Source organism: Temnothorax nylanderi, unplaced genomic scaffold, assembly GCF_030848795.1.
Source record: "Temnothorax nylanderi isolate EJ_2023f unplaced genomic scaffold, tnyl_v1.0 TNYL_tig0115_pilon, whole genome shotgun sequence".
Lineage (NCBI taxonomy): Eukaryota > Metazoa > Arthropoda > Insecta > Hymenoptera > Formicidae > Temnothorax > Temnothorax nylanderi.
In genome coordinates, this window is record NW_027249177.1 from 78,152 (window position 1) to 105,466 (window position 27,315).

General features: G+C 38.7%; 1 protein-coding gene across 3 annotated transcripts in view; it reads right to left on the minus strand.

The window, feature by feature from the left end:
* Positions 1-27,315, minus strand: part of LOC139776236 (neural-cadherin-like) — a 199,609-nt gene that overhangs the window by 10,415 nt on the left and 161,879 nt on the right. For all 3 annotated transcript variants that reach the window (XM_071712779.1, XM_071712780.1, XM_071712778.1), the window contains 14 exons: positions 8,220-8,363; positions 6,574-6,689; positions 5,669-5,833; positions 5,397-5,534; positions 4,546-4,732; positions 3,938-4,171; positions 3,291-3,463; positions 2,731-2,880; positions 2,152-2,457; positions 1,667-1,940; positions 1,277-1,485; positions 814-1,146; positions 461-667; positions 65-336 (listed from right to left, as the gene is read on the minus strand). In XM_071712779.1, coding sequence (XP_071568880.1) covers positions 65-336; positions 461-667; positions 814-1,146; positions 1,277-1,485; positions 1,667-1,940; positions 2,152-2,457; positions 2,731-2,880; positions 3,291-3,463; positions 3,938-4,171; positions 4,546-4,732; positions 5,397-5,534; positions 5,669-5,833; positions 6,574-6,689; positions 8,220-8,363 — 2,908 coding nt within the window. The remainder of the gene's footprint in view (positions 1-64; positions 337-460; positions 668-813; positions 1,147-1,276; positions 1,486-1,666; positions 1,941-2,151; positions 2,458-2,730; positions 2,881-3,290; positions 3,464-3,937; positions 4,172-4,545; positions 4,733-5,396; positions 5,535-5,668; positions 5,834-6,573; positions 6,690-8,219; positions 8,364-27,315) is intronic.

The following is a 27,315-nucleotide window of genomic DNA, read 5'->3' on the forward strand; positions in this document are numbered from 1 at the left end:
CTTTGCGTAAATGCATTCGCGATTCGCGATATGTCAACGAGGAATTTAATTGATTTTCACTTACGATAATCCAAATCGGTCTTCCACGCAGCGTCCGCCGTTGTAGCAGGGACTGTTCCTGCAGGACTCGCCCTTGCTGAAATTCCGTGCTCCACAGGTGCACTCGGCTATCACGTCCACGCGTACGCCAACAAGGGCGGTCCTGTTCGCGTTCACCATGTACGGCAGGTTGCTGACATCGAGGGTGTTCGTACAACTGCCTTCGCACATCTCGTTCTCGTAGTAACACTCGTCGATACCGACCATAGTTATGTTGATACCCACATCTTTCTCGATCTATCAATCAGAGATGTTTAATTAACATGTATCAGAAATTTATTTGAATTCTTAATCTTTTATTCAACGTAATTTTTTTAAAGCATTTGAAGTATCTTCAAACCGTTTCTTGAATGACATTTACCTCTTCGCGATGCATAAGTACAATGCCGTTAAGCCTGACCGGTTTGTAATATAGGGAGCCATGCGCGGCGAATCTGACGTCCGTTAACGGTGGATGCACTCTTCTTAATTGAACGCTGAAAACATCCACGTTGTCCCTGTCTATATTCAATAGATGCGACAGCTTGTCCCTGAATAGATCCGCTTTGCTCCGCGACAGAGTTTGATTCTGAAAATCACGTAAATCTTATAGTATTCTTCCGCGAACTAAAATATAAAGATTTTAAAAAAATTTACTTCGGAAGTTTAAGAGCATAAATTTATTTTATTAAGAAAAAATTTGTTAATAAAATGTATCGATATTTTGAGATTCACCTGATAATTCCAGACGCGAATAAAGTCCTCGTCCGTTATTCCGGATATTCGGACCGAGCCTGAATTCAACACCGCCTCGTGCGGGATACTCTTGACGGTGACGGTCACATTCGCGGGCACGTCCGTCTGCGTGTGCTTCCGATCGTAGACCTTGAACCGTAGATGATACTTGCCGTCGTGCGTGCCAGATTTCATGTAAATCATCCCCGAGTCCTCGTCGAGTCTGAATTGCGCGTGCTCCAGTCCTTCCCAGTAGAATTTCTTGTCCGGCAGATCCCAGTCGTCCAGATCGTACACGTACACTCTACCTATCTCGGTATCCGGCGATTGTCCCTGGAAATTATTTAATTAGATTATATTACATCCACAGAGCTTTCGAAAGGCTTGCATTATTCGCATAAAAATTTAGATATAACGTAATGCAACTTATCTTAGCGTTATTTAATGTAACGCTAATACGTACTGCGTAGTTATATACAAAGATTTCCTTGGAGCCAGGCTGCATCTTATTATCGTTAACGTCCCCTATGATAACCGTCAAGGTACTGGTCCCAGACATTGAAGGGTTCCCGGAATCCTTGATGACGATAGGAATCAAGAACTCCTTTTGTTGTTCCCTGTCGAACGATCGCAAGGATGACACCACGGCCATTCCGTCTCCATTGGCTCCCTCTGAAAAATAATGAGAGCACGAGAGTGACAAACTGTACTCTGCAATGCATTTATTTATGCAACTAAATTTTTATTATTAATTAAGACGAATTATGATATTGCGAAAAAGTTTTGCGGGTTGTCTTCTCTCAAAGAATGATTTTTTTGTACTGTGATACATTTATTAATTAACGAAACTTACTGTTATCGCTCTCAACTTTGAAGCTAGCTCTAATAACATCGTTCGCGTTAGGATCCATCCGGAAAGTAAACGGAGGGCCGTTGCTCCTCGATCGATCATCGTCATCGGTGGCGAGAATCTCGACGACCTTTTTGGTTTGCGCGTATTCCGGTAAAACTGGACGATAGTCCTTGAGGAACCTCGGTGGATTGTCATTAATATCCTGTACGACGACTGTCAGGGTAGCTGTCGCGGTTTTAGGTGGTATTCCATCATCGATCGCCAAAATTTTAACCTAAGGCAGACCATTATTTTAATAACTTTCACGCTACATTAATCTACATTTTAATTTAGTGTCATTTTAATTAATGTGTCGTGTGCTGATAATACATAAAACTTTTTATCAGGATTTATCAAATTCTATTATCGCAAGTAATCTTCTAATTTTTACCATGTTTAGTTAACAAATTTTATCGATCAATCTATATTAGTATCTTATAATTTACCTGGTGCCGAGGAGTTTCCTCGCGATCAAGGCTTCTCTGTATCGATACGGTGCCGTTTTCGTTGATGAAGAACTGTCTCTTTCGATCGGAGCTTCTGTCGATGGAATACGAGACCTTGCTCTTGCCACCTTGATCCGGATCCGTGGCCTTGAACGTTTCCAGGCTGCTGCCTATGCGGGCATTCTCCGGCACGGTAGTCTCGATATTGGCTTTCTCGAATTGTGGCTGATTGTCATTGATATCTCGCAATTTCACGACCACCCAGGAATAGGCCACGTGGTATTTATCATTGTCATTGTCCTCGCCCTGAAGAGATGATTGTCCGATTAAATTGTTATATAAGCACGACGAATTACCTTTCAATAATTTCATAAATTAAATAAGCAAGAAAGGAAATTATTTTTCTCGCAAAACTATTAATTTTTAGACAAACATATGTTTAATGTTTGATAAATTATATATAATTTAAATAGAAGATTTAATTTTATTGTGTTTAATTAAAATATCTTTATTTATATCGTATCTCACTCTTTATCTCTAAAAGTCTAAAAGTTTGTGTATCTTATTCTTTTTGCTTACCTTATCGTTCACTTGTATCCTAAACCTAAAGCCATTACTCTGCAGTTGGTCCTCGTAATCCAGCGATTGCACAATTTTCAACGATCCTGTGCCATCGTTGTTTCGTACCATAGTAAATTTATCGGCACCGTAACCGCTGTTCTCGATTACCTGAAATACATCGTAAATTATTAAAATTAACGAGTAACAAGGAAAAAGTGGACTTTAAAAGTTCAACGACATTTACAATGTCTGTATTATTCCAATCTTAAAAAAAAATATATAGGTGCAATCAGACACTTTGTAATTCTTATTCCTAATATTGTAAAATATTTCTCTTTTTAATTTTATTATTTGTGAGACTGCAACCTGCAACGCGTCGTAACTATGAATTTTACTCTGATAACCACCGATATATATGTTTCTTTTCATTTACAATAACATTTTTAATTGAATGATAAGTGACAGTTAGCGTGAATCTTGAATAGAACACAAAAGAATACAATGACTTATATTATAATTGTAAACATACTATTTCGTAAATCGATTAAAAATTTCGCGTCGCGAACATAAGACGCTACCTTGTATTGGAATTTATTGGTCTCGTCTTCATCGTGGACGGTTACGGTGAGTATCGGCATCTCTGGCAGATCTGGCCCTTCCGTCTCGTCCACTTCGGTAAACCACTCGTCCTTCGTGAATTGCGGTGGCATGTCGTTTATGTCTTTGACCCGTATCGATGCCGTCCCGGTGCCTGCCAAGAAATGCATAGAAATGCTGCAACGATGTCTCTCTATGGAATATTCTATAGGTGGCTCTTAAAATATGCGGCATTGCTATATCGCTCGCGGAAATATCTGTAGCCGTTTCACGCACACATCGTAGTTCTTTCGAACTTTCGACTTTCGTACTTGAATACAGATGAACACCCAGAATATAACTGACAAAAAAAACGCACAGAAAGAACGGACGGTAATATTTTAATAAGCGAACGTAAAATATAAATGGTAAAACAAGTAGGAATAGTCTTTCAATGTTTGTTTATTTCCATGCTAAATTTTCTACTAAATAATATTTCACAGAAGAAGAATAAAAATTTATTAATTCTGGATAAAAGCTGTCAGTAAGTCATTCATTTTAGATGTGAGGGCTATGAAAATATGATTAGGATGATTATTAATGAATTGAAAAGAGATGTGTAAAATTATTGGAATTAAAAGGATTTTACCCTTTAACCCCCCTCCATCCATCGCGACGACTTGTATAGAATAATCCGGGGTGCGTTCTCGATCCAGGCAGCACACGGCAGTTTTGATGACGCCAGTTTCCGATTCAATTTCGAAAATGGGCGAGCCGGTCTCCTCCTCGATGACGTTCTTCTCGATGGAGTAGATAAGTCTTGCGTTCGTGCCTTCATTTGGATCGTCATAATCCACAGCTGTCATCGTCATCACCACCATTCCTAACGGAAAAGAGCGTAAAAAAAAAACGTTAAGTCAATTCCCAGACCAGCACGTATGTCCAAAATCGGGACACAAGACGTCTCAAAGATATCTTTAAGACGTCTTATGTCCCCAATTTTGAACATAATGCTGTCTAAATTCTCTATCTATATTGGCGAGGATAAATGACCAATCTTTCGTTAAATCGATAAAGTTTCCTTTATCTCTATCGCAAGCTTTAAGATATGCAAATCGTCCAAGTCCGTCACGGGTAGATCTCCTCCGTGTAACAGCGTAACTAACGGCGGGACGGGAATCTAATCAGCGTAACTCTAATGGCACGGGAATGTAACCGCGTCCGTGTATTGCCCCATCGGCTATATCTCCCACAAACCTGCGGTGCCGTTCTCGGTGACGTTGCCGAAGTAGACACCCTGCGGGAATATCGGGGCGTTGTCATTGATGTCCTTGAGGTTAACTTGGACGTCGGCGTAACCCACGAGACCCTCTCCACCCTCGTCCTGGGCAAACACGGTGAACCGCCACTGTGGCCGGCCATTCGGTTGATCTCTGTCCAGCGGCTATATCGGGGAGAAAAAGAGGAGAGTCAGGCGCGAGATCCTTTGAGTAGCCAGTGAAACGTAGGATTCGACGAGGACATCGTGTATTGACACGGTCTTTACTTGAAACTCAATATCGCGCCGCGGCGACGCCGATATTTGAATTATTCCATCGCAATATTGCGTCGCTGCCACGTGCACAAATACGTGCATTCTGTAGTCATAGAAGAATTAATTTCCGCGCCGACCCGGTGTTAGATTGCGCCCAGGTGTTTAAATATCAATACGGAATTTCGGCCTTTCCTCAGTCACCGGGTTGCGATTTAGTCTTATTGTTATATCAAGTCTTTGAAGTAAAATTTGTGCCAGATTTAATTAGAAGACAGAGTTACCTTGTCACTCTGTAAGATGAATTTAACGAAACTGTTTGATTTTACAACATCTTCATTAATTTCGTAATTATTAACGAAGAAAACGCCACCATCATGTTTTCTAATTTTCAATTTTTAGTATTAAAAGTTCAAAGAGAATTTATGATGCTTCTGTTGCGATGCTCAGTAAGAGTTATTACTGATTTAATGCATATATATTTTTGTACGTGACATTTGTCAGGCTGTCGGTTTAATCCTTCAATGATAAAATTCTTACACGAGAAACATATCGATTAATTAATTTAGAAATAGACCTTCAGAACAAAAATCTCTCCAGTCGTGCGATTGATGTCGAACTTGCTGTTCGCGGGATTATCGGGATCGATACCCTGCCCAGTTAGGAAGTAGACAATGTTTTGCGGTCTATCTTTATCCCCGTCAGTCGCGGTTACCTGCGAATCAAATATTAATTGCTAATTAATCGCGAGCTCGCTGTATGAAACGAGAAACGAGGCAAACAGATCATTTAGCACACATAATTTGCAAAAGTTCGATATGTAACGATTACACAGGGGAGAGCAATTACCCCGAGAACGCGTTTCGGCAAAGTCCTGTCGTCCTCCTCGGTAATTTGTGTTCTGTAATTCGGTCTTTCGAAGACGGGCGGGTTGTCGTTTACGTCCTTCACGTGAATTACAACCGTCGTGTAATTCTCCTTCAAGTTGTCCGACGCAGTAAGCCGAAGCTCGTACTGCAAGATGCACACGCGAATTTTGTCGTAAAATATCACATGTAAGTGTTCGGATATTTAGTATCTTAAATACAGCTTTCGCATGCATGGAGGAAATGAGAGGACAATTAACTCAATTGTCACTGTATCAATTTACCAATTGACGTAATCAACTCAATTGCCATTACATTAATTATCAATTGATCCAAATAACGCAATTGTCACTCCGTCAATTATCATATCCTTATCAATTGCAATATTATACTGATTCTTTTGTTCACTAAGAGAAATTTTTTGCTGTATTAGCAAATCATTTGTCACTATAGTGACAACAAACACTTGGTTTGCTGCGAGAGCTAATTAATTTAGCAATAGTATAGCAAACCTTTTGTTGCAATAGCAAAAAGTTTGCTCTCGCAGCAAATCAAATTTTGTTGTCACTTAAATTTCTCTCAGTGTTGTTGAAAGCTTTTTGTGAAATGCAAGTAGTGCGTGCATAAAATAAATTCAAACTTATATATTATTATATTCATAGTTACACATTTAAAAGAGCTATTAAGTTGATTGTTTAATTTTTATTTCCTCATTTTTCAATTGTTGAGAAATACAACAGAAGTAAAAAAAAAGAATTAATAAAATCTTTTCTTAACGAGTGAAACGTTGAATAATTTCTGAATAAACAAAGATGCTACAATGTGTTATGGTAAGGCGCTCGTGCAGCACCCTCGGATGACATTTATGGCGATACCAAGTATACCAACCCTCTTTCTCGTCTCATAGTCCAACGCACCCGCGACGTAAATGGCGCCGGTCATGTTTTTCACGGCGAATGCACCGCCTATGTTCCCGCTCGTGATCTCGTATCGAATACGCGAGGCTGCGAACAGAAAGGAGGAGGTATGCGCTTTTAATAAAAGTGAGGTGCGACTCTCTCCATCCCGGTGACGCTTTTCGTTGTAATCGAATGAATTCCGAGATAAAAGTTTTCTCGCTCGGAGCGAGTTTTATCGAGTAAGAAAGTTTCGGGGGGCGGGGGGAGGGGGGGAGAAAGGGATGTTAGCACGGAGAGACGGTGGCCGTCTTCAAATCGATCGCCATTCGAAGTCCACTCCGATACTTTCGATCTAGTTCGCGATAATTCTCGCGTTCCAAGATATGGGACTCCAGTAAAAGTTATACTTGACAATAATGGTATCCGGTAAATTCTATTTCAGATCGATTTCGGACGATGCGATGGTGGGATGCTGAAAAATTTAGGACTATATCTCTTTCTGGTAAGTAATACAATTCTTTCGTTCCCAGCCTTTTCAGACATAGATGTACTATTTTTTTTTTTTAATACAGGACTAATTATTGAGCAATAATATTAACAATTTCAAACAATACCTAAATATATTCTGATATGTATAATCCAAGTTAGCCTTAATCTTTAAATAGCATAACAGAAATATCTGAGCAACTATTACAGACGCACGTGCATGGAGAGAATGCTATATTTATTTGTATGTACAAGCAAATTTTAATCACAAGACTAGTATTATTCCTCCATACACCATCTCTTTAATGCCATTTATTTGCACAATGCCAGCTATGCAATTAAAATTTAAATTTAAAAGGAATACAGTATGCATCTAATTTAAACATCTTTTGCGTATTTTGTGAACGTAAATAAAATGGAACCGTAAACACATCAGTTTTAGTATATCGTGGATATTTGTTGAGCCATAAATTAAACGTTTCCAAAATGCCGTGAAAATTCGTATAATGGCCCTGTTTATCCGTATTACTCGAAAAGATTAAATATCGAAATAGAGTAAATAAGATGAGACTTTATTTAGGTAATTTATGTTCAGAACGTATTGCGCGTAACTACAATTCGCGTTTTACTACCGAATTTAAATGCACTCACTGTGGAGGCAAACATTTCTATGGTATATATACAATTTTTATTTATACAATCTTAATCTATAATTCTATTAATTTCGGTACATTGTAAGTTAGAGATAATAGAATGATTTGAATTTTCTTGGAAATGGCAATCCTTTTACGCGTGAAATATAATCGTTGAGAATGACATTTGCAATTGTATTCGCGAGAATTTCTATTTCATCATGTTAGACTTGTCATCACGGTGAGACAAATGAGACCGCGGTACGAAACTTCCCTCTCCATATCTCCTTAATTATCTCGCATGTTAGAATTAACACTACACATATTTGCAATTGGCTGCTCAAATATTTCCAAGATACACATACGGGCATGACGAGCGTCGTTATAACATAGTTACAAATATTTAAAATATACATGGACCGCTGAATATTTTCAGCATAGTCTGTAATACGAGAGAATGGAAACGATATATATGGATAATTAATGAGATAATATTGTTAAAAAGGCCAGTACTTACACTCGTCGTGATCTTTGGCGGTGACGGTGAGCACCGTGTGCTGAATGTCCTCATTTTCATCTACCTCAGCCTCGTAGAGGCCCTTGTCGAAATATGGGGGATTATCGTTCTTGTCAGCTATCCCGATGCGAATGAATTTTGTTACTGTAACATTCAAAAGAATTTATATCATTAGATCAATTTTAAATAGAAAATCGGGCGTTAGAAACGCATTAGAAGTGAACAGAAACGGAGTAAGTATACCTATCTAACATTGCATCAATCATCATCAGAGATATTAAATTGTTAATTTTAAAAGTTGGATACAAACAAGTCGTACTTAGAAAAATTATATTAAAACACATATTCTTTTTTGCTTGGCGATTGTGTGCGGGACAATTTTCAGCTCGCGGATAATAATTAATAAGTTCTTTAGGTATACTTAATGTCTTAATAAAATCTATATTATTTCTTTAATTTTTTTTAATATTTATTAAAATTACTCTTAATTGAATAAATAAGATCGTCATTCACAAATAGGTGATAGGAAATTTACGCGTCACCCAGAATGGGTGATATGGCACTCAAAGTGTTAATCTATTGCGTAATATCTTACATAATATCATAATAAATAATTACAATAATTGGACGTTTGATTAAACTTACATACACGTTCATCGAACGTGTCGCTAATATTGAAAAGAAATTATTATACCAAACCATATATAAAAAAGAATTTCCTAGGGATGGAGGCACGCTACCCTAACTTTATTTCTCGCGGTATATATTCCCGCGGCTTGGTCTTAATGCACTTTGCACTAAAGTACGGAAACTTGGATGATAAAGAATCCCGGACCGTTAATCATTTTTTCGCCCCACTACGGAAATTTAAGATGGGCAATTACCGGTCGCCGCGAGCAAAAAGGTTAAGTAGTTTCAGATAACGGCACTTCATTCCAGAAGTAGACATTTATTGATGGAACTAGGTTGCCCGTTAGAAGAAAAATGTATAATTGCGGAGGGAAGCTTTTTCCTGGATTGGTACATTAAGCCCTTAACCGCATTTTATGGCGGTAAGGAGAGCGGTAAACATCGATCAGTTCCGCATAAATTTTGCATAATCCGCGGCATGATGCACAAGGAATATGTTTGTCATTTTATCGGCTCGGCCGCGCCGGTGCGCCGCGAGCGGTCCATTATAAAGGGATTTAAACGTACGATTAATTACACCGCCGTGTTATTAAAAGTTCAGACTACGCCCCGTATAACCGGCGACAAATTTGTTTTAATTAATCGCCGAATTAAATCAATGAGAGCCGGCCGCGGCTTTATATCCGCGGCGGATGTTCGAGTCCGCGCCTCGTCGCTCACTCTCGTCCCCCACAGCTGCGACAGCCGTTTAAAAGCACGCAGCGCAAATCGAGCGTGTATTTATTTTGCGAAATCGCGCGCCGTTATGTAGCGGAACGCGCGCGGGTACACCGAGCGTATTAACAAGAGAGAAAATCCATTAAAATGTATTCCCGTGTCCGTTCAACGCCGACGATACGCCGCGCCACGCGGCCAATTTGCCCCGGGAGTCATCCTGCCAAGGATTTCTCCGTCCTGCTTGAATCCACCCCCACGGCCGTTTCCTTTGCTCGGCAAATACTCGGTTGATTAAGTTAATTCGAGCGCGGGCATTCCCGTCCTTTCTCGTTTCTCGCCACTCCGCCAAGTGCGAGGTAGTTTAGAAACGGAGAGCACGTGTGGACCTTAACATTGCGAGTGCATGACCATTGTTTAATTTAATTGGGAGTTAATTATATCCGAGAGGATCTCTTACCATGATTATGTTCTTAATCTTGAAATTAAGCTTCTAGTTATTTCGCAAAAGGGAGTAATTTACAATTTACGATCATTAAAAAAACCTTGTTTTTCACGTCGTTCAAATTGCGACTGTAATGGACTTCTCGCTATCAGCGAAAATTAATATCGCCCGACAATTGTTTCGTAATAAATAGAAAATGTTTATTGTTTATAAAATAAATTTATAAGTTATAAACATAAATTATTATCCGTTTAAATTATAAATTTTTATTGTTATTTGCTGCGAGGCTATTTAATTGTTCAATATTGGTACGAATACGTTTAACAAATTAACGGAACGATTATGGTGCAAATGCGTGATCGAGCTTCTTGTTTGCCGAATAAATATTTTAGTTCGCTTAATCGCGCAAATATAGAGAGCAGTCAAGAAATGTTATTGCAAATTACATCAATGCGATTTAGATATTATCGCGAAATGTAATTCCGGGGCTTACGTTAATCTAAACAAACTCTCTGCGAGACGCGAAGGAGGCCGCAGCCCATGCCGCGCCATCAATATGCGCAATTAAACAGCTGCATGGCAAACCAATCTGGCACTCTGAGAAATCTGTTATGACACGAGATTATTGCCATTAAACTCTGGACAACCGGTTATTAAACCGTCTCGCCGTTAAAGAATAAGAAATTTATCATTGGCTAATAACTTCGGGGAAATAACTACGGCTCATTTTTATGAAGATCGCGCGCGATAACGCGGTCGGGTGACATGATTGATTCGTAAGCTCGCAGCTTCCAACGTAACTGGGATGAAGTTACGTACCCCCCCCCCCTTCCCCGGATGCGCGCGTGATGCACACGCGAATACACGAGGAGGATCGTGATAGGCGAAATTTACGTAATGATAATTCATCATTGTGCTTATCGTAAATGTTACCGCCCCGGTTGTACATCATTGTTAACGGGGGAACGTCAGCTTTCCTTTTAATAGATTGCATCAACTTTACACGATGCGCACGATGCGTTCGCGTTTAGCACTAAACGCGAATCGTATACCGCGCGCGGTAATGCGATACTAGATTACCATAATCGAGATGGATCGCGCATTTTTCGCGGGCGGATAAGTTTTGCCATAGTTACGGGAATTTATCATCCTTGGAAAGCGACGACGATACACATTCTGAAATTAAACACATGTAACTGTCACTGTTCTTGGAAAGTTTCTGGTTTTGCTCGACCTGCTCTGTCTTCATTTTTTTGTTTTGTTCGACGACCAAGTTTCACAACCGGCATGCATCAAATACCGAATTCAATATTCAATATGTTTCTTTTAAAAGAACATTATTTTTTACCAAGAAATAAATAATTACAATTAGTAAGCTGTATTCTGGAAATTTATAATTAATTAATGATATTAACTTAGATTACACATAATATGATAACGATGTTTAATCATAAATAAGAAAATTTTGATTTGAAATACTTTTAATTTTTAATAATGGAAATAATCCGTACTATGGTAAAAATGTGTAATGTCGTTGTAAACGTGCACGCGAATTAATAAATTAATCACCGGCAAGCAGCTTAACGCTAATGGACATTCGAATTAATTATTGAATTATTTACGTGTATTAATGAAACTGAATGCAACATTAAAGCAACATAAATGTCGCTTTAAGCCAGTAACAATGGCTGTTAAATAAATATCAATTTTTTCTAGTTTTATAATAGTTATATTATTTTATTAAATAACCATCACAATAACGCGTACGTATATTGTAATTAAATTGATTAGGATTTTGTTATTAGAAAGTACGCTCGCCTATTTGAAGCCTATATTTACGACAATATATAATGACGTAAAGTTTTCCAATTAATATCGCAAAAGATTTGCCTCTCGGAGCCGCGCTAAAACGACAAAATCCCGCGTGCTAACGAGAGGGATTAAGCGTCGCCATCGCGCAAAAACTCGACGCGAACGATCGAAGAGAGACGATCGGCGATTTTCTCGAGCTTGCATCCTGCGGTGCATCAAGACCCTCTCTCTCTCTCTCTCTCTTTCTCTCGTCGGGGGGGTAGCTACACCCAATGACGGTACACGGACGGTCCCACGAAACGCGTTACTGGGCCACGGGGTAAGAAATCGATGAAGCCCCCACCCCTCACCACCCCACATCCCTGTCTCTCTCCCCTTTTGCACCGAGTGCGGCAGCATCGTCCCAACGGCGCCGGCGAGAGAACATTCGCTTCTTAGCCGCACCCTGGCAACACTCGATTGGTTCCTAAAATACGAGCACCCTCGAGGCTTTTCGCCACTCTCGATCCCACAGACGAGAGCGGTTCGTTAACGCCAAGACGGTCCTCGAGGGTCACCTGCCAGCTTGGAATTATACGCTGGTAAATTAAGGGTCGACTTTGCGCCGGTGTCAGCGCTACGGCTCAGGGAGATTTCACTTTGATTAATCTCGTAATTTCGTTAAAGATAATAATCGAGCCCGAAGTATTTATCAACGATGAAATTTTGCCACGCTCTCATGCTATTTTAATTTTATATCTATTAAATATAAATGTCTCATAGTTATATTTGAGATTTTAGAGATTAGCAGAAATTCGTAATTGCGAAATATTCAAATATTCAAATATCGTGTTTATTACGATATTATGGGTATCTTGATCGAACGTATCGGTATAACTAATTGCCACAAAGCCGCGAAGTAACGATTACTTGTTTAACGGATATTATACAATATAAAATTATTAAAAATTATTATTACCAATGCTAATAAAAAATATTTTTAGAGTGCCGTTTCTCGTTTTTTTAATATACAGTATTCAGCCGATGCAAATAAAAGATTTGATTTAATATTATGTGCATGCAATGGAAATGAATAGAAAAAAAGTGTGAGCATTACATCTTTCGACCTTTTTTGTTCAGCGAAAATCAATATCAAATCCCCCAAGGGATCTATTCGTAAAATGTTCTTGCGGTTGGCTTAAGATATCCTGTGTAAACTTAATATTCCGCGATTTCGAAGAGACTCATTTTTATGCTCTCGCCTTCTGATTGCTTTATGATCCGTAATGCACTTTATACATTGCCGACGAGCGTAACAAAGCGAACGCGTTGACGGTTTTATTTTCAAGAGGGACTGTTTATCGCCGTGGGGAGTTTTATTATTATTTCTTATTTTATTATGCGAAACAATAAATTGAACGAACTAATTAAGAAATATTGAATTATATCTTTTAAGTTCTTTTTTTATCAATAAAAATCGTTTTTTGTCACTTCTCACATATAAAAGTTTAAATATCGGACCTATGAAAAGATATTAAAAAATGAGCAGTAAAATAATAAAGTCGCTAGTATTGTAAAATATAATATGGAAAATAGTAAATTTAAAAGAATATTTTTTGTGCGGTTTTTTTTCAGTTGATATATATCCATTTATTAGTCATAATGGCCGCGAGAGAAATATATGGATGATGTGATAAGTAGAGACATCAAGCTTATAACATCCGAGTTTACAAAAGTGATTTAACTTGGCGCGTTAATCCTCCCGAAGACCTACTTTTATAGCCTTCTGATGCCGCACTCTAATTATGTTTAATTTAATTACCCTCGGGCGATTATCAGAACTCTGAGGGATGGTTGCAACGTCGATTAGCGCTAATCCTCATTAATTCGGTTTTCTCCCTTCGATAATGAAACAGTTCGCCAAAACTTGCTCTGCTCTTGGCTTATTTTTCTTTTCTACGCGAGGCACACGAGAGGTAATTTCTTTCTCATTTGAAGCTCTCAATCGGAGCTTGTCGCTCGATGAGCTGCGAAATGCTGACGGAGGGATAAGGTTGGAAACTGGCCAATTAATCGATTAACGCAAATTACGGTATATACGGTCGCTGAGAGATACCACCGCGGAATTTCGCCGCAAATTTATAGCGGTAACACACGCGCGATGTAAATTAATTAATTATCCGGATGATCAACTCTCGCGTCGCGCGAAGTTCATACCGCCGTGGTTGGCGCAGATTGTAAAAAATCGTCTCGAAACTTTGTTCCATTTGTTAGTGTAATGGAACATGTCACTATTTTACGTCGCTGATGTAACCGCATTATGACCAATCTGCGTAATAGCGGGAGTTGTACGCGGCTTTTCACATAGTGGTATTTATTAAAGTGTAATAAAGATAAAGAGAGCAGAGAGAGAGAGAGAGAGAGAGAGAGAGAGAGAGAGAGAGAGAGAGAGAGAGAGAGAGAGAAGAGAGAGAGAGAGAGAGAGAGAGCTAATCTAGAAATGAGGATAATCAATGAAGCTGCTATCCAATTAGAAAACAGCTGTTATTGCAGTCCACGTGGCTATTTTTGCAAAGTTTAATAGTTGAAGTTGTGAATTTGATTACATTGGTGCGTAACGCGTTTTGTTGCTCATTTTCAGAATTCGAAGTTTGCGAAATCTCGATAAAGAACCTTTGGAACTCTACTTACTCGAGTCAGAGTGGCTTTTGCGATTGGCATTCGTTGAATTCTATACAATTAAGAATTTTTTAAATCTAGGCTTTATCTACGTTTAACTGTCTCGTTAAATTTATTTGTCGTTAAACGTTATTACTATCTTATGGCATTATTGTTAAAATATACGAATAACGTCTGCCGCGACCGATCTGCAATAAAATTCCATTTTCCTCAGCATTAGCGATATCGACATAATTAAGAGCATCGTTACTAAAACTTTCGCAATTCCAGAAACCTGGCAGCAATTCTAGCTATATAGCTCTCCTCTTGCACCGTGAGCTTATTAATAATATCTCGATCCCTATACCGTCTCATATAAAAGGCCGACAGGCGATTAATTAGCCCTCCAATGTTACGTGCGAAATACACAGTAGTTATTAATCCTCCTCGACTGCTCGAGCGTGTAACTAGGTATACGGCGAGTGAACGATCGATCCTGACAAAATATCGAAGGAGAACGTACGACTTCATGAAGTCGGATGAAGGGCGAGAGTTTGTAACGAGACAGAGATTGATTCGCCGAGATTCACCGCAACGTCATCCGACATCTCTCTTTCGTCATGTCTTGGTGAAAAATCGACCTATCGGAATGAGGTAATCCGCCGTATTTCAGCCATCTTCTGTGATCTCGCTTCCTTCCTTCCGTGAGGATTTGGTGGATTGAAAGCCCGACACGTAGGAATTTTTGTATCTCGCGACGAGCCGATGAACGAGGTTCTCAACGGAACTCTTGTCATCGAATGACGTATATAATCTTGGACCCCACATATTTCTCACGCCATTCTGTCTCCAGATAACTTTGTACGCTTTATTAATATTTTTGCGACGTTGTTGCATGGATTTTTCATCTTATGATCAAAGATTGAGAAATATCAATAGGATTTCTCTATGAATAATGTTAGAATAATTTTGTAAACGCAGATATTCCACTGGCAATTAAACTTAAGCTCATTCTTGTGTCAAATTATCCATTTGACTATATTTGTGCCTTCTATTGTACGAATTGTCGTCACGCAGCATCGGTAAATTCACCGATGCAGTTAAAATACCTAAAATTGTGAAAAGAACAACGCTGCGCGAACGGGGAGCTTAAACATTTTAATTTAAAGGCTTTCTCTCCTTTCTCGGTTAATTATATCAGTTTTCTATTGTCTATCTCCAATGAAATTGTGCGAAAAAGAACCGCGGCTGCCTCCATAAAGCAATCCCGTCATTCATGAGGCTAAACAAGCGCGGCAAAACAGGCATGCCTGACTTAATTACATCTCCGCACGCCGCGGGGGGTAAATCTCGGGGCGAGATAAATACGCGGGGCAGATATATCGCCGTGAAAAAAAAATTGGTGTCGCGCGTTACGGCGCGCCAACGAAAGGTGGCATCCGAGCTTTATCGCGCGCGCGTCCGTGTTGTACACGCACGCGTGGAATTCGTCCGGGAGGAGGGGGTACCGGTGGTATCGGGACCCATGCTTCGCGGCGGGGTTCCTGGCGAAAGAGGAAGCGAGAGAGAGAAAGAGAGAAAGGATGGGAAACGGAATCGGATTCCCGCGGGGAGAGAAAGAGAGCACGCCGCGGTACAACGTCGCCCATAATTCGCCCGACCGTCCTTCCTCCGTCTCTGATGCGCGACTTGAACAAAACGCTCGGATCTGTTCCGTATTTTACCTGTCAGTCTCCGCGAGCTGTATCGCTGCGCCATTACTCGTCGCCGTTTTGCTCCTTAGGGATATAAATCGCGAGAACGATGTGCGTATACACCGGCCGTCTCGACAGCGCCGATATCTCCTTGCGGCCCGTAAATTTTTCTGAGGATTAATCCATTCCCTGCCCTTCCCCGTGAGCGATATATATCGTGTCCAGGATCCAGGATGTCCCGGGTCTTCCGATCGTAATTTGGATGAGCTCGTTGACCAATTGAGAGTCGATCTGTCGTCACCGAAACGTTACGGCGCCGATTTATTTCGAATATATACACGTGCGACAAATCGAAATTAAAAATTTTATTAAGAATATGTTGCCAATTTAGAATTAGTTATACTTTAATAATCGTCTCGTCGCTCTTGAGACAAACATTTCAATATCGGACTTCTATGAGTTATAAAAATTTACGAATACTTACTAATAAGAATGCAAAAGAAAAAAATTATTCGCATTGAAGGAGTTAAACGATTACGTGCTGCAAAGTTATAGCTATAGCGCGCATAGTGGGCTGCAAAAAGCTTGGAAAATTGACAAGGACGTCACGGTTCGGCGAACTTTTAAACGCGGCTTTTAAACGCGGCCGATGCGGAATTTTAAACGGATAGAACAGGGCCCGCCTCGATCGTCGTCGTCGTCGTCGTCGTCGTCGTCGTCGCAGGTCGCAGCAGCAGCGACGAGAAAGAGATTTACGGCTTCGACGCGCCGGACTCCGAAATTCCCCGTTCGTTCTTGCGCGATGGCCACCGCTGCGCTCTTCCGTCGAAAATATTCGATATTTTTCCCCCGTACTACCGAGAGAACGCGGGGCGGTTTCGAGGGGAACGAGGGGAGAGACGCGGCGCGAAATTTACCGTCGACTTTGGGTAACTCTCGGGGGGTGTTAGTGAGAACCATATATCTCGGGGGCCGGGCGACGTCAAACGCTGGCCAGGACGATATATTTTGCTTATCGGGAAATGTTAAACCCGCGCCGCGCCCGCCCGGCCGAGGATTATTTCAGCGACGAAGTCAATCGACGTCGAAATCGCCGAATGTCGCGGTCGAAAATCGTCTGCGAACGCCGTAGATTATTTTCTTGCTTCCTTTTTGTTGTTTTCGCTATGTTTTGCTTTCACTGACAACACGCTGTATAAATCTCCCGGTTTAGGCAAAGGTTCTTTCTGCGCTAACTGAGATTACAACCGATGTAATATAGAAACAGACGGAGTTAGTAGAAGTTAGCAAATTTGCTTAATCTTCGTTGCAAGTAGTTGCTGCCGGCAAGGTAAGACGTGAAGTAGTTATTGCGCGCCAGAGTCAGACGCGAACTTCAATAAAGTGTCCTATATTCCGCGTGTGTAAAATACGGTTGGAAATCAATTTTCATACAGTCAAGCATTTTCGTGTCTATTTGTTATATTTAATGAAAACGCGAGATGATTGTAATTATTGTGTTTTCATTGTAATTATTACGTTTTCATTCGTATGGATATATTTACGAATACGCGTAAATTGTCACAGCTTAAAAAAATGAAAGGCTAACACATCATTATGCACTATAAAGCTTTTGTTCGAGCTATAGAGAATACGGAGGATTGTTTCCGCGGCGCGTTACGACAGGAATTTCAAGAAGGAATGACTTCGAAGATTGCTTTATATGTTTGTTGTCTTTTCACAATATAGAGTGACTCTGAAAGTAAACGAACGAGGATACATCTATAAATTGAATGAAACCATTCGAATCCTTTCTTGAGCCGCCTGTATACTTCTATTTATTGTATACTTTGTTGGAGAACAATATAAATTTCCGTTGTTACATGGTAGGATATTGGGTATACACCTTACCATCGTTCAACTTCGTTCAAATATAAATTGCTCTCCTTTGAAATCAAGCGAGACGTCCAGCCGTTATCGACGATATTAAAATTGAAAGAACAAATGCATAAAATAGTGTGTGACGCGCCTACGAACATTAAATTATCTTTGTAAATTATTCTCTTTATTATATATATGTTGCAGAGATTTCGCGCAATTTTTTTTTTTTTTTTGCAAAATTCCAGAGAATCCACAAAAAACCGGGAATGAATAAAAATTATACATCTAATTACTAGTGATTTTGCAAAATCCTAGATTCTGTCAGTGAAATTGTAAGTTAAAATTTTTATTAATTTATATTTATAAATATATTATAAATTATATTTATATTTACATTAATAATTTTTATTTATTCCGCAATATGCGGGTTTTTTTGTGGATTCCCTATAGGAATTTTGTAGAGAACCGAATTACACGAACATACACACGACATTTCAAGACGTCACAAACTTTCCCTCAATTATAAAATTTCTCAGTCTCCTTAATTTGCTAGTTCGGAGTCTTTCCATCTTTTCGTCCCGAAAGTTTGACTGCCCTTTGCCACTCGATATACAAAATGGTAGAAGCATTACGCTGTAAAACGTATATCGTCGTTTTTGTCCACATGTTTATCGACGAAGACACTCCCGCGTGCTCGTATATTCGCGCAACTTTCCCGGGGTCTTGTTTGCGTAAAGATTTATCGACACCGCTCGAAGAGAAACTTTGTGGGTCAAAGTATAGAATAATGTTGCCAAACGAGACGATGCAACGGGTGACGTTGATCCACGATCGGAAGTGTGCAAAATCGGGAGAATGTTTCCGCCCCAACACAAAAGAAAATGTTTGTATCGAGCTGAAAATTTGCGGGGGCAAAGAAAAGTAGACAGACCAAGTTTCCGGCGACTATCATTAATTCTTTTCCAGTGCGCCATATTTCACGTCGATGCCTCGTTCAACCTACGCGCGGAGTACGATAAAAATTTGCGAAACATTGTGTGCGCGTTTATACTACATAAACGTAATTTGCTCATATCAATAAATTCCCAATAAAACAATATGTTTAAAATAACAATAGCTATAAATAATAATAAATTAATAGATAATAAAATAAGTGAAATAGTAGTTCGCAGTTATGTGCAAAATGTATAATAATATGTCCACATTTTTAACATTTCGATAGAATCTATAATTACACAAATATTTTTCATAAAAATTCCAAAAATTTAGTGAATTAAGGTAGAAATATAGGTAGCAAAACTTCAATTTTTACATAAATTTCAAATAAATTTTTTTATTATAAAAATTAAATCCGATGCTTGGCCTTTAAAAACACATAATATCGGAAACCAATTGAAAATTACAGTTTTGATTAAACAAAAAATTCGAAACGGACAAACCTTTAATTTTTGTCACGAGATCTGTCAGTAACAGCTGATGCGGTTGTAGTTTAAACCCCCGACCCTATCCGTTGTGTCAATATTTTTTTATTTGCACCGCGGTATCGGACTTTCATGAAGTTATTTGCAATCAAAAACATTTCTCTTTAGAATATCTTATTTCGGGTATTTTTATACAAGGATGGCGATGGAAAAGTAAGAGAATATCCACCCTCTCTCTTCTCCCCTCATCCCCAGTCGCCAGTGGAAAATATATTCAAATATAGGAGAACAAGTCACAAGAAATAGCACGCAACTGCTGGTAGAATCCCTCTTGATGGGATATTGTGTCGCGCCGTAACAAGTGCTCAATAGGGAAAAAAATTTGCGCATCGAGCATGGAAAAATTAAGCGGCTACGCTTTCAATGGCGACGATATTATCTCGAGGAAAAGTGCCGTAATCTCCGGCGTCTCTCCGAGCAATATTTTATATCTGCGATCCTCTCTCCTCGTCGTGGCCCGATATAAAGGAAAGAAAAAAAAATATCTTGCGTGCTGTAGACGCCCCGGGGACCGATTCGCCGGAAGCTTTGCGCTTGATGTAAAAATTTCAACGACCCACTCGACATCGGATTTATGCAATATGAACGCGAATTTCCGAGCGCTTTTGCATTAGAATAATAAGAAAGCAGTAACCAGATTTATTCATGAGCAGTAACCAGCAACGTAACCGAAGAGAATCGCAAAGCACCTGCCGTCACAAGGAGATCTCCGTAACACTGTGACGCACGTTTCTCCGTGGCGCGCGTTTTTTTCAGTCGCTGTTAAGTTATTCGCGATGACTTTGATAAAAATTGAATACCTTTGTAAATGTCACGTGGAGCGTTGAGGCAATTTCGCTTTAATAAGTTTTTAATTACATTCCCGACGAAGAACAATTTTCCTAATTATTACACAAAATTCTGTAATTTCAATTTGCTGTGGTTTTTTACGAAATAAAAAACAATACACGTATTTCGCGTTTTTATCACTGCGTATACATGTGCCTATTTTAGTTTGCATGGTCCATGTCTAAATTTGCATAGTAACTAAAATAAATATATCCATAAAAGAAAAAACAATGCGCTTTTTTTGTAGACACTAGCAGTTATCAAATATTTTCCCCCGTTGTGTATCCAGTTTCTCTTTTCGGCCAGTTTTAATTGAACAAATACGACCGGTATTCTCGCCGCAGGGCAAATATCTCGTAACAGGGGGATGAGTTAGAGGATATGAAAGTCGCAGCGCGCGCGCGCGCGCGCAAATGTTGCGCTACTTATTGCGCTTTATCGCTACTCGTCTGCGCATTGTTTAATCGCACAAGCTGCCGTGATGTAAGTCTGATATACCTCGTTTCTCACGGCATAATTTTCTACAAGATAATTATATATAGAGGGATAATCACTTTTCATACAAAATTAGAATCGCGCACATGGCGGGCAGAGCTCACCAGTTTACACGGCGTAATATATAATGTGAAGCGGATAATCAGCTCTCGCGTAACTTTAGGATCCATTCATCGACCGTGATAAATTGCAGAATTTTATTCGCCATTATTTCGCCTTTAATGAACGTTCGCCGAGACTACGTGATTATGTGACTCTTGAGGGCCGAATTATTTCTAGGATAAAATAAAATACGTTTATGTGAGTTTAATTAAATTGAAGAGGCAATATAATTCTTAAATACCTGAAGTTTTATGATAAAAAATCCTTCATTAGGTTGAATAAAATTATGTAAGAAGAAAATAAATTCAAATGTAGTAAAATTTAAAAAATAATTAAAAATGTAGTAAAATTTAAAAAATAAAGATATGTCGCATTTATTTAATATTTAATGAGATCTGATTAAAATGTTTTATATTTTATTTTTTATTGTAATTGCAATTCTTTTAATATCTGCAAATATATCGACAAACGAAGTTGTATAATAAATTATATTATTATTCTAAAATTATTTATTAAAAGAGCGTATTGTTAAATATGTGTGCAATTGTGTCACGCTTAATTCATCGAACATGTTAAATTATAAATACAGCGATAACAAAGAGAATTATATATAGCTATTGTCAAAATTGGTTTAAGTGAAAAATTTGTATGCGAGAGTGGAAGTATACGTATACATATTATGATTGTACTTTTACCGCTTCCGTTTTGACGATTTAGTCGACACAGCTTGCGCGGATTATTATAAATTCCTCTTTATGCAAATATAGAGAACTGCGCGAACAATGCCATACTACTAATTTGCGGACGGTTCGTTGGAAGCGAAGTTACTTGCTGGCAACCGGCTACCCCGTTACTCGCTGTTTCCCAAGGCATGCATGCTGGTCCAAAGCTGATATCACTGGATGGAGTATACTAAGCTTTCTAAACATACAGTGTAAAATCCTACATGCTATACTATCTCTTTGATATACATGAACATGTGATTTGAAGTGCTTCAGAATTATGTCACATATAAGAAAAGAAAAGAAAGATAAGAGAAAAAAGAAGAACAAAGCTTCCTCTATGAGAAAGCAAAAAGGAGAGAGTTAACAAAAAATATTTTTTACAAAAAGTATGTATATATATATATATATATATATATATATTTAAATAAATAATCTTGTAAATGATTAATTAATTAAGACTCTCAATATTAAAATTAACGAGCAATAAGGAAAAGTAAGCTTTAAGAGTCAAAGTTGGTTATTAGTTGTGCGTCAATTAACGTTATGTAACATTTAATTATAAAGTAATTTATAATTTGTATTAAATTATTAATTAAATGTTACATAGCGTTAATTCACGCACAACTAACCACGCTTAACTCTACTCTTTTCCTTGTTACTCGTATATATATACATATATTATTTGTTTGTAATATTATAATAAAAACAAAGCTTCCTCTATGAGGAAGCAAAAATGTAAAATTATTTCTTTTAATATTTTAAATCGGAAAAATTATTGTTAGTTAATTACAAATAATTAAATTGCTTTAAAATATCAAATATTGAATTTAAAATAATTACGCATAAAAAATATAAAAATATTAATTTAATCTCTTTGTACATTAGAATTCATAAATTAATTGCAGATTAAGATTGTATTAGCATTCTTTTTTAAGTATAATTTTTGAAAATTATTAAATATATCTGCTTACAATTAAAAAGTTTTTAATATTTTTGATTAAATTATTTTAAAAGATTTTTAATAATTTTAATTCTTAATCAGGTTTTGGAGAGAAACAGCAAGTTTCGACGAGTTGTTTGCCTCGAATCGTGTACCGTCTGCTCCGTGAGTTGCACGACAGTTTAGATCGTGCACGCTATAAATCAGGCTTTACCCGGAGCAAGGCGGCCTTCGTCTCCGTTGTCGCTGATAATGAAAATCCCGCGGCGGATGTTCGCGGATTCTTCCGCAATTCTGGGCGTAGCGCGCGCTTGAAAGGTTGCCAAAATAATTCGAGAAGATCGGAAAGTCGAGACGCGTGTGCGGCCGACGATTTCTCCCTAGGCGGTTTTTGTGCCGTTTCTTCCCTTTACAATCGCGAATCCGGTCTGATTCGTATAGCGGCCGCGGTAACAGCGAGATTAAAAATTCCCGTATCTCCGCCGGATTGCGCGTCGGATAACTCGGATGCTCGCGATAAAAGCTGCACCGCGCTGTCCCGCATCGGTCCCATAAATAATTCCCTCTCGACATAGCGAAATCCGGGCACGCGTGCACAGGTGCGCCACACTGTGTATTGATTTACAACGGCGCGCTTAGATCGCGTGATGAAAAATTAGTTGCAATTCAGCGAGCGATATTGGCCATTCCCCGAAGTTAACTTAATTTGATCGTGATTTAAGGGTTAAGGGTTCGCCGTTTAACACACGCGAAAGACTAATCTCTTCGCAAGTCTTAATATTTTTCCCATCTCGCACGGATACCTTAAGATTTTTCTCTTATTTTATATTTCAAAGTCACCGCTGGTCGTCAAGTTTTATTGTTAATATTCCGCGCGCTATCATTATTCATGTTGTCAACATGAGTATATATCAGTTTGAAATATTTCTGCTTCCACTTGAAGAGTTTTGTACGTCAGATTCCAGAAATTTGTCATGAGGGAAATTTAAAAGCACGTCATTCTCTCCGAAAAAAACCATTTTTTTTAGGAAAATCATATTTCAGGTACTATTTTCAAATATGAAGTAATTAATTGGCGTTTGTAGAAGGAAAAATATTTGTTGAATAAAATGTCTAGCAACATTTCTCTTTAAAAATAATATTTGTAGGACACCGCGGTTGACCAGGAGATATTGGTTGACCAAGATATATGGCCGATTATTTTAAACACCGCATTGTGCGGTTGGATATCAATTTGGAACTCTGAGGAAACAAATATTTGTCGGATCGATCGTTAAGCAAATGCGCGCGGGCACATATCAAAAGCTAATTACACGTTAACTTATGCAAGACAAAACAAAATGCTTTACGACAAAGGTCGATCGATCGCTGCCGACGACAGTTTGACATCCCTCACGGAAACTTTTCGTCGCAAAAACATCATATTAGTATTAGCGTGACACTCGTATTGGTAACAGAGTATTAATAACACTCGTGCACGGGCAAATTATTGGAGCGTTTCGCTTTTAATGATATGTTGCAACGCTGCGAATTGCACTTGATCGGAATCCGTGTAGTGTAATTTGTATAAGCATATGTATCATGGAAATGTGTATTTGCGATTGCTTTTAATGCGAAAAGAGGTCACGATCTTATCATTATTACTGAGCATACGTTATTTTTTAGTTATTATTTTGATATTATTATCATTTTAATCCACAATTTTATATTTTCTTCATTATTTGAATTATTTTAATTTTTGCAATGATTTGCTAAAAAGTGATATATAACTGTAACTTTTTATTACTATGCAGGTATAATGACGTGTTAAACTTTTTAATAAATTTTTATAAAAACCGAGAAATAATATATAGAAGTTAAGCAATTATTCCCCGTTCCGCCAGTCCATTAAAATCAGTCACTCGCAACTTGCGGAGGGATTGCTCTTATGAGGCCGAGCGAACTACGCTGGGAGAAAGTTCCGGAAAGCTCCTCCGAGTTTTCCGTCGTTGTCGTCGGCGTCCTAGTCATCGTCTGTCACTGCGGTTGAAAAGACGATGGCGAACTTCCCGAAGGAATGCGGCCGAGGTGTGCAAAATTCCAGCTGCGTCAGGGCGGAAACCGCTGATGAAGTCGTATTATCGCGTCCTCGTTAAGAGCAGCTCCTCCCTCGCGAGAACGGAACGGATTGCGAAAGGCTTCTCTCTATTTCACACGAAACGGGTAAGGAATTCTCTCACATTCATATGCGGGCTCCGCAGAGAGCCGTGGCGAGAATAAAGAATATAAACTACGAGCTCTCTCTTGACCGGCAGACAGCTTCGGCCGCGTTCGTTTAGAAAGATGCAGCACAACGCTCGCGGAATGCACGCTGCTGGATGAGGTCAGAGGAAATTCGCGTTGTTTGACTGGCGCGCGTTACCGCTCGACTGGGAAGAGTTACTTTCGGAAGCAATTTCAGGTTTCGTGAGCCTGTATCGTGGTCCGCTGCGAGAGTATATCTTCCGTTCGGAGATGAATGAGTTCAACACGAAACTCAATCGTCAAAACTTTGAATGAGCTATCGCATGGAACGATAATATATTATCCCAATGCAGTGCTATAACAGATCGCTATCATCATGCAATAAGAATTCATTTAAAGAGAATTTTGTCGTATATAAAATTTTTAAATTCTCATTTTGGGGAAAGAAAATATTTGTGAAAATATTAAATATATAATCCGATTAATCTTCACTATAATATATTCTCTTTAGAATTTATTATAGTTTCGTAAAGGTAAATCTTATTTTGAATAAAGAATGAATGCGCGCTATGATAGAATTAAGGAAATGTTTCTGCAAATAAACAGCAGAAGATTAGATGATAAAATTTTTGCAGAAAGACAAACGAATTATTCAATTATTTGTGAAATAGGTATTTTTTTCAGAGAGTATATTAATTAGGTTTCATAGAAAGTTTAATTAAAATGCAATAATTCACACATTATGAAACTTGTTAATTATCTATTTCGAAATGTAATTTAATATAATCAAATTATAATTATACATTATACAAACAGAATTATTTGCGATATTAAATTATCTAAATACTGACGAAATTCCGTTGTTCGGCGACAATATTAAATGAGATTACACGAATCGAAAATATTCACCTTTGATTTATGCATCATAATTTGACAACGCGCATAATATGATCTGTGGGATATTAATGCGGTGGAGTTCTTGTTAGTTTTGATTAGAGCTTCGAAAATATGCGCGCTCGCGGGAACATTATGCAACAATAAGCGGACACTAATGAAAAATGGCATGCGAGCGGGACGAATTAATTTCCGGTGAGCGTGAATTAATTTACAGCCGGCTATAAATTGTAGCGGCTGTATCAGAATTCTAATGGTCACCTCGCATCGTAATTCTTCTCATAAGCATGCTTATTCGCGCTGGGCAAGGACCAGCGAAATAATAGTGCGCCGCGCGCTGAAAGCTTGGTAGCGAGAATACAAAATTTTTTATCTCGCGCCATTAATTACCAACTCCGAAAATGATGGTTTTCGCGTTACGTTGATTGAGGTTACAGAGAAATTGCGTGAATTCTACCAATTCGCGATAAGCGTTAAATTCTTATATCGACTTCCGCTAATGAGACATTTAACGACCGATGACACCGGTTGTTAAAATACTGTCTGGGTCGAGCGGACATCGCCTGACTTTTACTGCGGACTCTTTTACGGGGTGATTCGCGAGCGGAGAAATATTGGAATTTTCGACGCGCGATTCGCGCAGTTGGAGAGATTATTCTGCAGCACGCGTGTTTTACAACCGGCTCGAATTATTAAAACGCTCGTCGGGAGTTAGACGTTTATGACTTTGTCCGCGACTTGGTTTCTTGGAATGAGACTTTTAAGTGTGTTTCTCAAGATAGGTCGAGATGCTTCGCCGTCTTGAAAAAAAGCCTTTGTGAATAAGATTTTCTAACGTCCGAGCAGGTAATGTTCATGAAGAGTATTTTTTACAAGCACTGCATAAATGCAGTGAAGTTGCAAATAAATTTTTCACTTTTAGACACTGATGATTTAATATCGATGAGAGAGAGAAACACATTTGACTGAGTAATTATTAAAAATCCTAATATCCGGCATTTTAGCAAAAGCACATTTTAAAGAATATTTAAACAAATATTGAAACAAGTATATAAATAGAGCTGAAAAAAAATATTCAGGTACGAAGGTACAAACTTCGATACTGGATACAAATTCAAACGATATCTCAAACTTTGCAGAGGAGGTTTTAACGAGAAACTGTCATACGACAGTTACTCCGATATTGGAGTAATAATTAAACTTAAATCGATATGGCTCGACTGACCGAACTTGCTCGTTATCGCGTTCAGCGCTGGGATTGCCGGTGAAATCTCGCTGTGATCCTCGACGAGCGATTGTGATAAGAACTCTCTGTGAAAGGACATATTGATCTAGATTCTCGAACGAAGAGTTGGTAGCCAGCTGCCTGCGAGAATGGACGAAGTAATCAGAGTCGCGTTTCCGCTGATTATCAAGTCGAATTGGCAACCACGGAGGATTATAAGTGGGATCGCAAATGCGATTGGTTAGCCGTTAATTGTCCAAGAATCTAGCCTGTGCAAGAAACACATTCGAGAGATCACAAATGGTTCCATAACTAATTTGTAACAACTTCATCTAGACTCCAGCTAACTTTCCCCCTTCTATCCGACGTAATTATCACATATCTTTGTAAA